General features: G+C 43.9%; 1 protein-coding gene across 1 annotated transcript; it reads right to left on the reverse strand.

Moving 5' to 3' along the window:
• Window positions 1-3,324: 3,324 nt before the first annotated feature.
• LOC147653195 (uncharacterized) lies at window positions 3,325-4,367 on the reverse strand. The gene is made up of 2 exons (XM_086890539.1): window positions 4,068-4,367; window positions 3,325-3,754 (listed from the first exon to the last, which is right to left on the reverse strand). The coding sequence occupies exons 1-2, from the start codon at window positions 4,320-4,322 to the stop codon at window positions 3,557-3,559; spliced, it is 453 nt and encodes a 150-aa protein (XP_086746665.1). The 5' UTR covers window positions 4,323-4,367; the 3' UTR covers window positions 3,325-3,556.
• Window positions 4,368-14,063: the final 9,696 nt, after the last annotated feature.

Below are 14,063 nucleotides of genomic sequence, written 5' to 3' on the forward strand. Positions count from 1 at the left end.
TGCACTGCTTGGCCCCGATGCTTCAGCATGCTTGAGGTCAGCTTGGCTGTCTCTGACTGTCTAATAATAATGCAGAATGATAGAATTAAGTATTCATTGTAATTGGTGATCAATAAGATTTGTTTTCAGCTAAATCTGCGTGCTAGTTTCTAAAGCACTCCAGTCTGTTTCATCAATGACCTTTGTGGTTTTAGCTTAAGCTAAAAATCTAGTTTCTGCTGTTGTTATTTTCTGCCCTGTCGCTGTGAGAGGAAGGGATGATGGCTGGAGGTTTGGCAGTCAGCGAGGGCCTGGCCACCACTGCAGTTCTGTACACTCAGCCTTGGAGATGTGATCAGGAATGTGCTGTTAGTTGCCAGTTTTGTATTGCAAAGACTGAGCATGCTGCCATCACTGTGTTTGATGAGTGAGTTTTCATTGGTTTGGTCCAACTCCAAAGCAGCCTTAATTTGAAGGTGGAATTCTTTGTGGATGAGGCTGTGAAGAATATGGTGTTTATACTCCCATCCTACGGGCAGTACGGTAGAACAACTCCTAACTGATTTGGTAATAAAGACCTAGTTTTTCTTCACTAAACCTGCCCTAGCCAAATTCATCAGCTGGTGATAGCTATCTCTGGAGTGGGAGTTCTTTATTGAGTTGATTGACAATTTGATATACTTTGTCAAGCTGTGTTGTTTAGTTTCTGTTGATCCAGAGACACCTGAGGCTCCTTTTGCTTCCTAAGGGATTAAAGTAGCAAGCACTTAGAATGAGATATTGGGAAGATGGGTGCAGGAGACTTTGTAATTTACTATGGAAAAACATAATAATGATGATGAATATTTCAGGTGGAAATGATAGTATTTCACTATATACTATGTGAAATGCTTTTATGTGATTTTTTTTCATTTCTCTTTTATTTTTTAATCCTGGATAAATTAAATGAGGCTTTTGGGGAAAGCATGAGCTGGAATTTCTATTGAGGTTGATAACCTCTGATTCTGCTCTCGTTTGTCTGTCTGCTGGAACTTGTAGCAAACTAGCTATGTCCAAGTTTAATTGTGTAATAATTATCTTTCAAATCGAGCCTTTCTCACTTGGTGCTGATGTATTTGGGGGAGGGAGGGGAATGGAGAGTAAAGAGCTCCTTTCATGAATACAATTTTAATTTCATCTTGCTGATTCGAGCCTTTCCAAGATTCAAGTGAGCATTGGATCAGGTTGGAACTGAGGGGATGACTCATGACTCTGGCATAAAAACTACATTGCATTCCACATATTGGGAGTTTTCTGTTGCCCACAAGAAAGTTCAGGAAAAAAAAGAAAAATATAGAAATGGGTTTCAAATTTCCTGTGCTATTTTCAGTTGACTCCTCTTTCTGGAGGTGCCTTAGCAAGTGTAGGACATCTGAAAAACTTGGAACTGCAACTTTCTTGTTGAGGCTCTGATGAACATTGCTTCTGTCATCAAGTTCTTGTGTTCATACTTTGAACTTAGCTGAGTAATGTTGGTATCAGCAGACTCTGCTAAAGCCATGCCTTCCTAATTAATAATGCATTCTTAATAAAAAAAAAAATAAATCTATTTCTTCATGTATTTAATTACCTAGTGAGTGTAAGACTGAATGAAGTTAATACCGTGCAGATTTCAAGCAAAACGCTGCTTTTTAATGTGCTTCAGTATAGGCTATGCACAAGTCAATAGACATGATTTTTAAGCCTCAGTTACCTTTCATTACCCTGTGCATATTCAAATTCAGATTGATGAATGCTGAACCAAAAGCAGACATCATAGAGTTAATTGAAGTTCTTTAAATTCAGAGGCAAACTATTTTCATAGCTTTGTTTTGAGGGTGGGTTGCTTTTGATGTCTGGGGTTTTTTTGGCTAAGGCAATGGCAAACATTTATTTATCCTGCTCCCTCCCCATTTTCCACCATCGTTGTTGCCAGTGATGCCTGCAGTGCTCAGTGGTCAATGACCCTCAGCCAGGGTGAGCTGCAGGAGCCTTACAGACGGGCCTGTTCTTTCTCCCAGTGCTAGAACAAGTGCAACAGCACAGTGCCATTTTGCTAAAAGCTAATATTTTTCCCAGCAGCTTCTTCTCCAGGCAGAATGAAATGCTTTCTTCAAGAGCAACCACATCTTTTCTCTGCCTGAAAGGTTGTGTTTGTTTGGGGTTTTTTCTCTTGCCTTAGGTGAGAGATAAAAAAAAAATGAAGAGGAAAGCCCAAGGAAATGCCAAAAGTACCACCTGGTAGTAATTTTGTGTGAGTGTCTCCATTTACACTTCAAACTTGCTCTTGGAGAACTTGGAGCTGCATTTAAAATGTATTTTGGTAGGTGGTCTGCTGCTGACTATCTGCATTTCTTCTTCCATTTCTTTTCTGTGCTTGTTTGGTATTGCTGCTGAATGTCCCCAAAGAGTAAAGTGGTGTGGAAGAGTTGAGGAAGCAGCTTTTGAAATTCTAAAGCTGATGTGTAGGTTTTGTTCCTCTTGGATTTTTAAAAGCAGGTATGTCATCCAAGTTAACTTTCTTCAGCAAGTAACAAGATTGTCGTCCTTCCACTGATGCTCTGTATTTTAACAGAGGTATTTGATGGTGCTGGAAAGGAGCAAGATGCAGAATGAGTTTGAGAGAAGTGATTTAAAGTGGGAGCACAGATGGTTGATTCCTAAAAATCAAAAAACGGATGTTTTGTTTCGTAGGAAAATGAAATCTAATCCTATTTGAGGGTCAACAGGATAAATACAAAGAACTAAATACAGATGTAGATACATATATACATATATGCGTATATATATATATATATATATATATATATATATATGTATAACCCCGCCCCCCGAAATCTATGAAGCAGGACTGATTGGTGCCATAGCCCAGGCAGCCTGTGGATCTAATTGCCTGCCTGTATTCAGCCCTTGCCTGGATGCCAGGGGAGACGTCTCTGGATTTGTCTCCAGACAGCTTTCCAGGGATGATCCTGCTCCTTTCCTGGTGCCCCAGAGTGCTGCAAGCCCCCCGTCCTGGGGCCATGGGGATGCCTGCCGGGGCCTTTAGGGTCCCCCCTAAAGGGCAGACAGGGTTTGACTGCAAGCTTCCTTGGAAGGTGGAGGCAGGTGAATATTGGCCACCTTCTTCTTTCCCGCTGCCCTCCGTGCTCTTGCAAAGCCTGCTGGGGCACTGGGGCTCTCCATTGCAGGCAGTCTGGAGCTGCCATGCAAAGCCATCTCTCAAGGAGTCCCCAGGTCTCAGGTGCAACCTCAAGAAAATGACACAGCAACGTGTAGAAAACGTGAACTTTATTCACTTGACTACTTCTAAAATCTACAATCCAACGTTACTAGAAGACTATGGGGTAAGAATCTTAAGGCTAAGAAACTTCAATGCTTCAACTGTTTAGAACTGAACACTAAGGGAAAGGTCAACTTCTTGGGGGAAACGTGGTGGGGAATCGAACAACAACAGGGGTGTGGCTAACTTGTAAGGTGGGGAACGTCGCAGTGCCTGGGCTGGGCACTGGTCACCCGTTCCCCGTAAGGTTCTGTAGCTGGAGCGCGACGCTGGAGGTCAGAGCTGTGGGGAGGTGCGGAGTCTCCTGTCACTGCCCTCTTTTGCCGCCATCTTGGTGCTTGGTTGAGGGCTGTCGCGAAGGAGCAGCCGCATCAGGTCGCGGTTGTCCATCAGCAGCTGCATCAGCTCCGTGGGACAGCCCTGTCTTCGATGGCGGCGGGGCCCCGCACGGCCCGAAGGGCTCTGGAGATTCCGCTGCAAGGCAAAGCACAGGGATCCCCATGGAAGAGGCAGAGGGGCAGAGCGGGGCCGGCACCTGTGGGGCTGCCTTTGGCCTGGGAGACAGAGACTCGGGCCCAGTTGGGCTGGGCTGGCCCGGGGAAGAGGCTGCAGCAGGCAGAGCTCTGCCGCCTCTGCTTGGTGCTGTCCATGGAGCTCAGCCCCTGGGCCGCATTCCCCAGCCAGGAGCTCAGGCCCCTTCTGCCGCAGGGCATTGGCCAAAGGGTGCCCAAGAGGCCCTCAAGGTCTGCCCCATCCCGCCTGCCTGACCCCCCACCCCCCTCCTCACCTCTCGCCAGCGTCTCTGAATTCTTTTTCCGAGCGACCATCCCATGGCCATTCCTATGATGAGCAGGTCGATGAGCAGGAATGTCCTGGCCGCCCACCGGATGCGCTCAGGGTCCGACTCGTCCAGATGACAATCCTCCAGAAGCAGAGGAGAGGCACCCGTGCTGCGCTCAGGTTTGCTCACAGGGTCGAGGGGATGAGCCAAGAGCAGCAGCACGTAAAGCTGCAGCAGCGCGGAGGAGCCGTGAGCAGCCATAGTGCTCTGCCAGCAGCACCGAGGCTCTGGGCGTCTCTCTGCGAGCAGCTGTGCCTGGGCACTGGGGCGCAGCAACAGCTGGGGACAGTTGCCAGCCAGCGTGCCGTCCCCAGAGGCTGTGATGTCACAGAAGCACAGAACGCCCTGGCTGCAGAGAGCCCTGAGAGAATGTTGAGTCCAAGCTGGGAGCCATGGCGGCAAGCATGGCCAGCAGAGCGGGGCCCGAGCGCTGCGGCCTGGCTTGCCTTGTACCCGTGCCACAATGATGACTCCAGCAGCCCCTGTCAGGCCATTGCAGTATCTGATGGCCCACGCTGGGCACAAGTTCTTCCCAATGGCCAGCGTAAACCTCCCTTGGCCCAGCTTCCAAGCCTTGTTGGCATCTGCTCTCTCTTGTCCTTGCCCACCTGGCTGGCGCTGCCGTGTTGCTCGCTGGCCTGTCTGTGGGAGAAGAGGCTGTGCCAATGAGTGCTGCTCAACTTGGAGGCCATTCAAAGGAGGATTTGATTGTGCCTGCTGTGGGAAGAAGGAATATGCGTGCACATGGCCACTTCCCATAGGTTTTACCCCAGATTTTCATGAGCAGCTGTCCTAGTGAAAGTCAAGTCTGTTTTAGTGAGTATTTGAGGGCTTCCAGAGCACAGTGCCATCTCAGGGGAATTCTGCTGGTTGAGTTCTACTGAGGCTTTGAGATGAGTTGCAAATCCTGAAAATGTTCTCCTTGCCCAGGTAGTAATTTCACAGTTTAGACTGTGGGGATATTGACTGCTCAGTGTTGAGGACCTCATGTAACTTTCAGCCCCAGAAACTTTCAACCTCCAGTGATTGTCCTTGAGACAAAACCATTTGAAATCTTTTTTTCTGTGGACAGGAATTGCTTCGGTGTTACTTCACATCATCCATTAAAAATTTGATGCCTGGAACAAGTCCCGAGTGCTGTGTGATTTCCTTGGTCGTGTTCCTTGGAATGGCTTCCCCCCCATTTTCTGAAGCTGGCCCCAGAAAGGTCATAGATGGGTGAGAAGTTCTGAAAGGCCAAGTGGTGCAGATCTTTGCCTCCTGTTTCGAGGCCTGCGGTGAGCTGTGAGTCAAAGAGCTGATTTGAAGTGATGGTGAAAACACAATTGAACCTTTTTGCAGCAGGGTGGATGGATAGAAGCAAAGCACAGCACGGCTGGCAGCAGCAAATGAATTAAAATGCATCCCTGGAATATGTTTCTTGGATTGTTCTTCTAGTATTGTGGTAGTAATTCTGATGTCTGAGTAGTGAACAAGCAACAAGTAGTGAACACGTGATTTGTAGTCAATTTTCTATTTCTTATGTAGTGGAGAGTATGGATGCTAGCTTTGGAGCAGGCTGCAGAGAGCTGCAGAAACTGCAGGCCCCATGGCCTATCAGTCCTGCCCGAGAAGCTAGCCTGGGAATTCATAGGAGGATTTCAAAACAATCCTCACAGACAGAAAACAACTGCCAGGTGCTGTTTGTCTGTCCTCTTGTTTTCCTTGCAGGAGAAAGTCAGGGGGGTGGTGAGCCCCGCTGACCAATGATGGTGATGTAGCACTTTACTAAGCAATAAGAGTTTCCTTTCTGTACTTTCCACGTATCTGTCTATTAGACAAGCCTAGAGTAATAAAGTAGAGAAGATTCTCCTGTTGTGACTCCCATGAGAGTCCATGTCGTTCTTTCCCATTTTGTGGTGTTTTTTCTTGAATTTTGTGGGAAACTATGCTGATTTTATGGGGCATTTCTGGAATTTGGTCGAGTTTTCAGAAGATTTAGGGATTTTTGTGGGATTTTTGTGGGATGTTCTGGGAATTGGTGGAGATTTTGTGGGACATTCCTGTGAATTGGTAGGGTTTTGAAATGATTTAGGGAGTTTTGTGGGACTTCTCTGGAATTTTGTGTGTTTTTTCTGGAATTGTGTGGGATTCTGAGGAGACTTGAAGAATTTTGAGGAATTTTTCTTAGATTTTGTGGAAACTTGTGGAGGTTTTGTGTGATTTTTGTGTGATTTTGTGGGATATTGAGGCGATTTAGGGATCTTGAGGGATTTCTCATGTATTTTGTGGGAATTTGTGGAGATTTGGTGGGATATTTTTCTAGAATTTGGTTGTGTTTTGAGAAGATTTAGGGAATTGTGTGGTGTTTTTTTCTTGAATTTTGTGGGAAACTGTGCTGATTTTATGGGGCGTTTCTGGAATTTGGTCGAGTTTTCAGAAGTGTTAGGGATTTTTGTGAGATTTTTGTGGGATGTTCTGGGAATTGGTGGAGATTTTGTGGGACATTCCTTTGAATTGGTAGGGTTTTGAAATGATTTAGGGAGTTTTGTGGGACTTCTCTGGAATTTTGTGTGTTTTTTCTGGAATTGTGTGGGATTCTGAGGAGACTTGAAGAATTTTGAGGAATTTGTTTTAGATTTTGTGGGAATTTGTGGAGAATCTGTGGGATTTTACTGGAATTTGGTGGGCCTTTTCAAGGACTTTGTGTGGTTTTGAGGAGACTTGAAGACTTTTGAGGAATTTTTCTTAGATTTTGTGGAAACTTGTGGAGGTTTTGTGGGATTTTTGTGGAATTTTGTGGGATATTGAGGCGATTTCGGGATCTTGAGGGATTTTTCATGTATTTTGTGGGAATTTGTGGAGATTTGGTGGGATATTTTTCTAGAATTTGGTCGTGTTTTGAGAAGATTTAGGGAATTTTGTGTGATTTTTCTTGAATTTTGTGGGATATTGAGGAGATTTTGTGGGATGTTTGTGGAACTTTGAGGGACTTTTCTGGAATTTGGTGAGATTCTGTAGAGAACTGACGAATTATCAGGGGTATTTTCATGTATTCTGTGGGAATTTGTGGAGATTCGGTGGGATTTTTGTGGATTTTGGCCGTGTTTTGAGAAGATTTAGGGAATTTTGTGGGATTTTTCCTGGAATTTTATTGGATTCCGGGGAGATTTTGTGGGATGTTTGTGGAACTTTGAGGGACTTTTCTGGAATTTGGTGAGATTCTGTAGAGAACTGACGAATTATCAGGGATTTGTCATGTATTCTGTGGGAATTTGTGGAGATTCTGTGGGATTTTTTTGGAATTTGGTAGAGTTTAGAGAAGATTTAGGGAATTTTGTGGGACTTTTCTGGGATTTTGTTGGATATTGAGGACATTTTGTGGGATGTTTCTGGAATTTGGTGGGGCTTTTCAAGAATTTTGTGGTATTTTGAAAAGGTTTAGGGAATTTTGTGGTGTTTTTTCTTGAATTTTGTGGGAAACTGTGCTGATTTTATGGGGCGTTTCTGGAATTTGGTCGAGTTTTCAGAAGATTTAGGGATTTTTGTGGGATTTTTGTGGGATGTTCTGGGAATTGGTGGAGATTTTGTGGGACATTCCTGTGAATTGGTAGGGTTTTGAAATGATTTAGGGAGTTTTGTGGGACTTCTCTGGAATTTTGTGGGGTTTTTCTGGAATTGTGTGGGATTCTGAGGAGACTTGAAGAATTTTGAGGAATTTGTTTTAGATTTTGTGGGAATTTGTGGAGAATCTGTGGGATTTTACTGGAATTTGGTGGGCCTTTTCAAGGACTTTGTGTGGTTTTCAGGAGACTTGAAGAATTTTGAGGAATTTTTCTTAGATTTTGTGGAAACTTGTGGAGGTTTTGTGGGATTTTTGTGGAATTTTGTGGGATATTGAGGCGATTTCGGGATCTTGAGGGATTTTTCATGTATTTTGTGGGAATTTGTGGAGATTTGGTGGGATATTTTTCTAGAATTTGGTCGTGTTTTGAGAAGATTTAGGGAATTTTGTGTGATTTTTCTTGAATTTTGTGGGACATTGAGGAGATTTTGTGGAATGTTTGTGGAACTTTGAGGGACTTTTCTGGAATTTGGTGAGATTCTGTAGAGAACTGAGAAATTATCAGGGATTTTTCATGTATTCTGTGGGAATTTTTGGAGATTTGGTGGGATTTTTGTGGATTTTGGCCGTGTTTTGAGAAGATTTAGGGAATTTTGTGTGATTTTTCTGGGATTTTGTTGGGTATTGAGGAAATTTTGTGGGATGTTTCTGGAATTTGGTGGGGCTTTTCTGGAATTTTGTGGTATTTTGAAAAGATTTAGGGAATTTTGTGGTGTTTTTTCTTGAATTTTGTGGGAAACTGTGCTGATTTTATGGGGCATTTCTGGAATTTGGTCGAGTTTTCAGAAGATTTAGGGATTTTTGTGGGATTTTTGTGGGATGTTCTGGGAATTGGTGGAGATTTTGTGGGACATTCCTGTGAATTGGTAGGGTTTTGAAATGATTTAGGGAGTTTTGTGGGACTTCTCTGGAATTTTGTGTGTTTTTTCTGGAATTGTGTGGGATTCTGAGGAGACTTGAAGAATTTTGAGGAATTTTTCTTAGATTTTGTGGAAACTTGTGGAGGTTTTGTGGGATTTTTGTGTGATTTTGTGGGATATTGAGGCGATTTAGGGATCTTAAGGGATTTCTCATGTATTTTGTGGGAATTTGTGGAGATTTGGTGGGATATTTTTCTAGAATTTGGTTGTGTTTTGAGAAGATTTAGGGAATTTTGTGGTGTTTTTTCTTGAATTTTGTGGGAAACTGTGCTGATTTTATGGGGCGTTTCTGGAATTTGGTCGAGTTTTCAGAAGATTTAGGGATTTTTGTGAGATTTTTGTGGGATGTTCTGGGAATTGGTGGAGATTTTGTGGGACATTCCTGTGAATTGGTAGGGTTTTGAAATGATTAAGGGAATTTTGTGGGACTTCTCTGGAATTTTCTGGGGTTTTTATGGAATTGTGTGGGATTCTGAGGAGACTTGAAGAATTTTGAGGAATTTGTTTTAGATTTTGTGGGAATTTGTGGAGAATCTGTGGGATTTTACTGGAATTTGGTGGGCCTTTTCAAGGACTTTGTGTGGTTTTGAGGAGACTTGAAGAATTTTGAGGAATTTTTCTTAGATTTTGTGGAAACTTGTAGAGGTTTTGTGTGATTTTTGTGGGATTTTGTGGGATATTGAGGCGATTTAGGGATCTTGAGGGATTTTTCATGTATTTTGTGGGATTTTGTGGAGATTTGGTGGGATATTTTTCTAGAATTTAGTCGTGTTTTGAGAAGATTTAGGGAATTTTGTGTGATTTTTCTTGAATTTTGTGGGATATTGAGGAGATTTTGTGGGATGTTTGTGGAACTTTGAGGGACTTTTCTGGAATTTGGTGAGATTCTGTAGAGAACTGACGAATTATCAGGGATTTTTCATGTATTCTGTGGGAATTTGTGGATATTCTGTGGGATTTTTTTGGAATTTGGTAGAGTTTTGAGAAGATTTAGGGAATTTTGTGGGACTTTTCTGGGATTTTGTTGGGTATTGAGGACATTTTGTGGGATGTTTCTGGAATTTGGTGGGGCTTTTCAAGAATTTTGTGGTATTTTGAAAAGATTTAGGGAATTTTGTGGTGTTTTTTCTTGAATTTTGTGGGAAACTGTGCTGATTTTATGGGGCGTTTCTGGAATTTGGTCGAGTTTTCAGAAGATTTAGGGATTTTTGTGAGATTTTTGTGGGATGTTCTGGGAATTGGTGGAGATTTTGTGGGACATTCCTGTGAATTGGTAGGGTTTTGAAATGATTTAGGGAGTTTTGTGGGACTTCTCTGGAATTTTGTGGGGTTTTTATGGAATTGTGTGGGATTCTGAGGAGACTTGAAGAATTTTGAGGAATTTGTTTTAGATTTTGTGGGAATTTGTGGAGAATCTGTGGGATTTTACTGGAATTTGGTGGGCCTTTTCAAGGACTTTGTGTGGTTTTGAGGAGACTTGAAGAATTTTGAGGAATTTTTCTTAGATTTTGTGGAAACTTGTGGAGGTTTTGTGGGATTTTTGTGGGATTTTGTGGGATATTGAGGCGATTTCGGGATCTTGAGGGATTTTTCATGTATTTTGTGGGATTTTGTGGAGATTTGGTGGGACATTTTTCTAGAATTTAGTCGTGTTTTGAGAAGATTTAGGGAATTTTGTGTGATTTTTCTGGGATTTTGTTGGATATTGAAGAGATTTTGTGGGATGTTTGTGGAACTTTGAGGGACTTTTCTGGAATTTGGTGAGATTCTGTAGAGAACTGACGAATTATCAGGGGTATTTTCATGTATTCTGTGGGAATTTGTGGAGATTCGGTGGGATTTTTCTGGAATTTGGTGGACCTTTTCAAGGACTTTGTGTGGTTTTGAGGGGACTCGAAACACGGCCAAAATCCACAAAAATCCCACCAAATCTCCACAAATTCCCACAGAATACATGAAAAATCCCTGATAATTCGTCAGTTCTCTACAGAATCTCACCAAATTCCAGAAGAGTCCCTCAAAGTTCCACAAACATCCCACAAAATCTCCCAATATCCAACAAAATTCCAGGAAAAATCCCACAAAATTCCCTAAATCTTCTCAAAACACGACCAAATTCTAGAAAAATATCCCACCAAATCTCCACAAATTCCCACAAAATACATGAAAAATCCCTCAAGATCCCGAAATCGCCTCAATATCCCACAAAATTCCACAAAAATCACACAAAACCTCCACAAGGTTCCACAAAATCTAAGAAAAATTCCTCAAAATTCTCCAAGTCTCCTCAAAACCACACAAAGTCCTTGAAAAGGCCCACCAAATTCCAGTAAAATCCCACAGATTCTCCACAAATTCCCACAAAATCTAAAACAAATTCCTCAAAATTCTTCAAGTCTCCTCAGAATCCCACACAATTCCAGAAAAACCCACAAAATTCCAGAGAAGTCTCACAAAACTCCCTAAATCATTTCAAAACCCTACCAATTCACAGGAATGTCCCACAAAATCTCCACCAATTCCCAGAACATCCCACAAAAATCTCACAAAAATCCCTAAATCTTCTGAAAACTCGACCAAATTCCCGAAACGCCCCATAAAATCAGCACAGTTTCCCAAAAAATTCAAGAAAAAAACCCACAAAATTCCCTAAACCTTTTCAAAATACCACAAAATTCTTGAAAAGCCCCACCAAATTCCAGAAACATCCTACAAAATGTCCTCAATATCCAACAAAATCCCAGAAAAATCACACAAAATTCCCTAAATCTTCTCAAAACACGGCCAAAATCCACAAAAATCCCACAGAATCTCCACAAATTCCCACAGAATACATGAAAAATCCCTGATAATTCGTCAGTTCTCTACAGAATCTCACCAAATTCCAGAAGAGTCCCTCAAAGTTCCACAAACATCCCACAAAATCTCCCAATATCCAACAAAATTCCAGGAAAAATCCCACAAAATTCCCTAAATCTTCTCAAAACACGACCAAATTCTAGAAAAATATCCCACCGAATCTCCACAAATTCTTACAGAATACATGAAAAATCCCTGATAATTCGTCAGTTCTCTACAGAATCTCACCAAATTCCAGAAGAGTCCCTCAAAGTTCCACAAACATCCCACAAAATCTCCCAATATCCAATAAAATTCCAGAAAAAATCCCACAAAATTCCCTAAATCTTCTCAAAACACGGCCAAAATCCACAAAAATCCCGCCGAATCTCCACAAATTCCCACAGAATACATGAAAAATCCCTGATAATTCGTCAGTTCTCTACAGAATCTCACCAAATTCCAGAAGAGTCCCTCAAAGTTCCACAAACATCCCACAAAATCTCCCCAGTATCCAATAAAATTCCAGGAAAAATCTTCGGAATTTGGTGGGGCTTTTCAGGAATTTTGTGGTATTTTGAAAAGATTTAGGGAATTGTGTGGTGTTTTTTCTTGAATTTTGTGGGAAACTGTGCTGATTTTATGGGGAGTTTCAGGAATTTGGTCGAGTTTTCAGAAGATTTAGGGAATTTTGTGGGAGTTTTGTGGGATGTTCTGGGAATTGGTGGAGATTTTGTGGGACATTCCTGTGAATTGGTAGGGTTTTGAAATGATTTAGGGAGTTTTGTGGGACTTCTCTGGAATTTGGTGGGGTTTTTCTGGAATTGTGTGGGATTCTGAGGAGACTTGAAGAATTTTGAGGAATTTGTTTTAGATTTTGTGGGAATTTGTGGAGATTCTGTGGGAGTTTTCTGGAATTTGGTGGGCCTTTTCACGAACTTTGTGTGGTTTTGAGGAGACTTGAAGAATTTTGAGGAATTTTTCTTAGATTTTGTGGAAACTTGTGGAGGTTTTGTGGGATTTTTGTGTGATTTTGTGGGATATTGAGGCGATTTAGGGATCTTGAGGGATTTTTCATGTATTTTGTGGGAATTTTTGGTGATTTGGTGAGATATTTTTCTAGAATTTGGTCGTGTTTATGGGAAGATCTATCTATCTATCTATCTATCTATCTATCTATCTATCTATCTATCTATCTATCTATCTATCTATCTATCTATCTATCTCCCTATCTATCACCCCATATGCATTTCTTTATTATAGATTTGTATATTTTAATTTCTATATTATTCATTTAAATGCCAAGCTTTTAAATAAATAGGGGAACCGAGTGAGAGGAGTGGCAGCATGGTACGGGTCGTCGCGAGTGCCAGAAGCCCGAAAAAGCGGCCGCGTCAAGGACCCCGGCAGAGTGCGGCGTCGTCACCGCTGCCTGTCGGCGCCCGACCGGCTCGCGCTCGGCCCCGGTGCCGCCGAGTGCACAGCCCGTGTCCGCACGGCTGGAGCAGCCGCGGAAAATTGCGACGGGGCGGCGTCGACGCCGGGGTGTTTGTCAGGCAGTCGAATTCACGCACCCACTGCCCGGGGTCCTTCCATTTTCCCGCCTTTTTGGCCGCCATCCTTGGAAGGACAAGCCGGCCACGACCTGGCAGCCATCTTCTGCGTGGCGTGACGTAACTTCCGCCCTTCCTCGCCGCCATCTTTGCTGTGGCTGAAGCCACTTCCGGCAGAGCGGCCATCTTTGTTATGGCACAATTAAGGCCCCCGCTGCTCTCAGCGCGTCTGTCTAACTTACATGCCTGAACGAAAAACCTGCCGACGCCGACCGACTCCGAGCATTCCGCCCGATTTTCCGCCGCCTTTCCCGGGGCGAGGACGATGGCGGCGAGACTCAGCGGCTCCGTAGCTGGGTGGCGGCCGCGCCTGCGGCGGCAGGCATTGGAGTTAACGCCTCTGCCGCGGTCCTCCCGGCCGGCTCCGGCGGGGGGCGGGGGGGAGGCCCGACGCGGCTCGGTTCGGTTCGACTCTTTCCGGCCCGCTTCGGCTCGGCTCTTTCTGGCCCGCTTCGGCTCGGCTCGCCCCTGCTCGGCCCCGCTCGGCCAGGCCCCGCCCGGCTCGGAGCACAGCTGCAGTACCGCTCTGTGCCCACAATGCGGCAGCACTGCCGCAGAGCTCAGCCCGGGGTGGGCGGGGGGAGCCCCTGCAAGTGCAGAGAAGCGAGGCAAGAAACCACGTGTACAACCCCCTTCCATATGCTGCTACCTGTTTCCAGGCGACGACAAAGACCCATGAAGCAAATGCTTTTTCTTGGCCCATTTTGCTAAGCAAAGCTCTTCTGCAGCTCTTTAGTGCTTGCCAAACTCCAATGCGCGTGCTGCTGCTTCGATCGGATAAGAAGCACAGCCTTCTGACAGCAGCTTTCAGGTTGCTTCAGAATGAGCTTGGCCATTTGAACGTGCAGCATGTCTGTGTGTGCATAAGCTGCAGGTGCAAGCTCCTGACAAATGTGTTCTGCAGGTACAGTTTCTCCCTGCCGGATGCAGTGGAAATGCTTTCTGCTGGTATTCTCGCCAAGAGTCA

This window comes from Cyanistes caeruleus, chromosome 5, assembly GCF_971803275.1.
Source record: "Cyanistes caeruleus chromosome 5, bCyaCae1.hap1.1, whole genome shotgun sequence".
Taxonomy (NCBI): Eukaryota; Metazoa; Chordata; class Aves; order Passeriformes; family Paridae; genus Cyanistes; species Cyanistes caeruleus.

Coding starts and splice junctions, on each gene's coding strand:
- LOC147653195 (XM_086890539.1), bottom strand. CDS start 4,322: ATGGCTGCTCACGGCTCCTCCGCGCTGCTGCAGCTTTACGTGCTGCTG. Junction 3,755..4,067: donor TTCAGAGACGCTGGCGAGAG/GTGAGGAGGGGG, acceptor TTTGCCTTGCAG/CGGAATCTCCAGAGCCCTTC.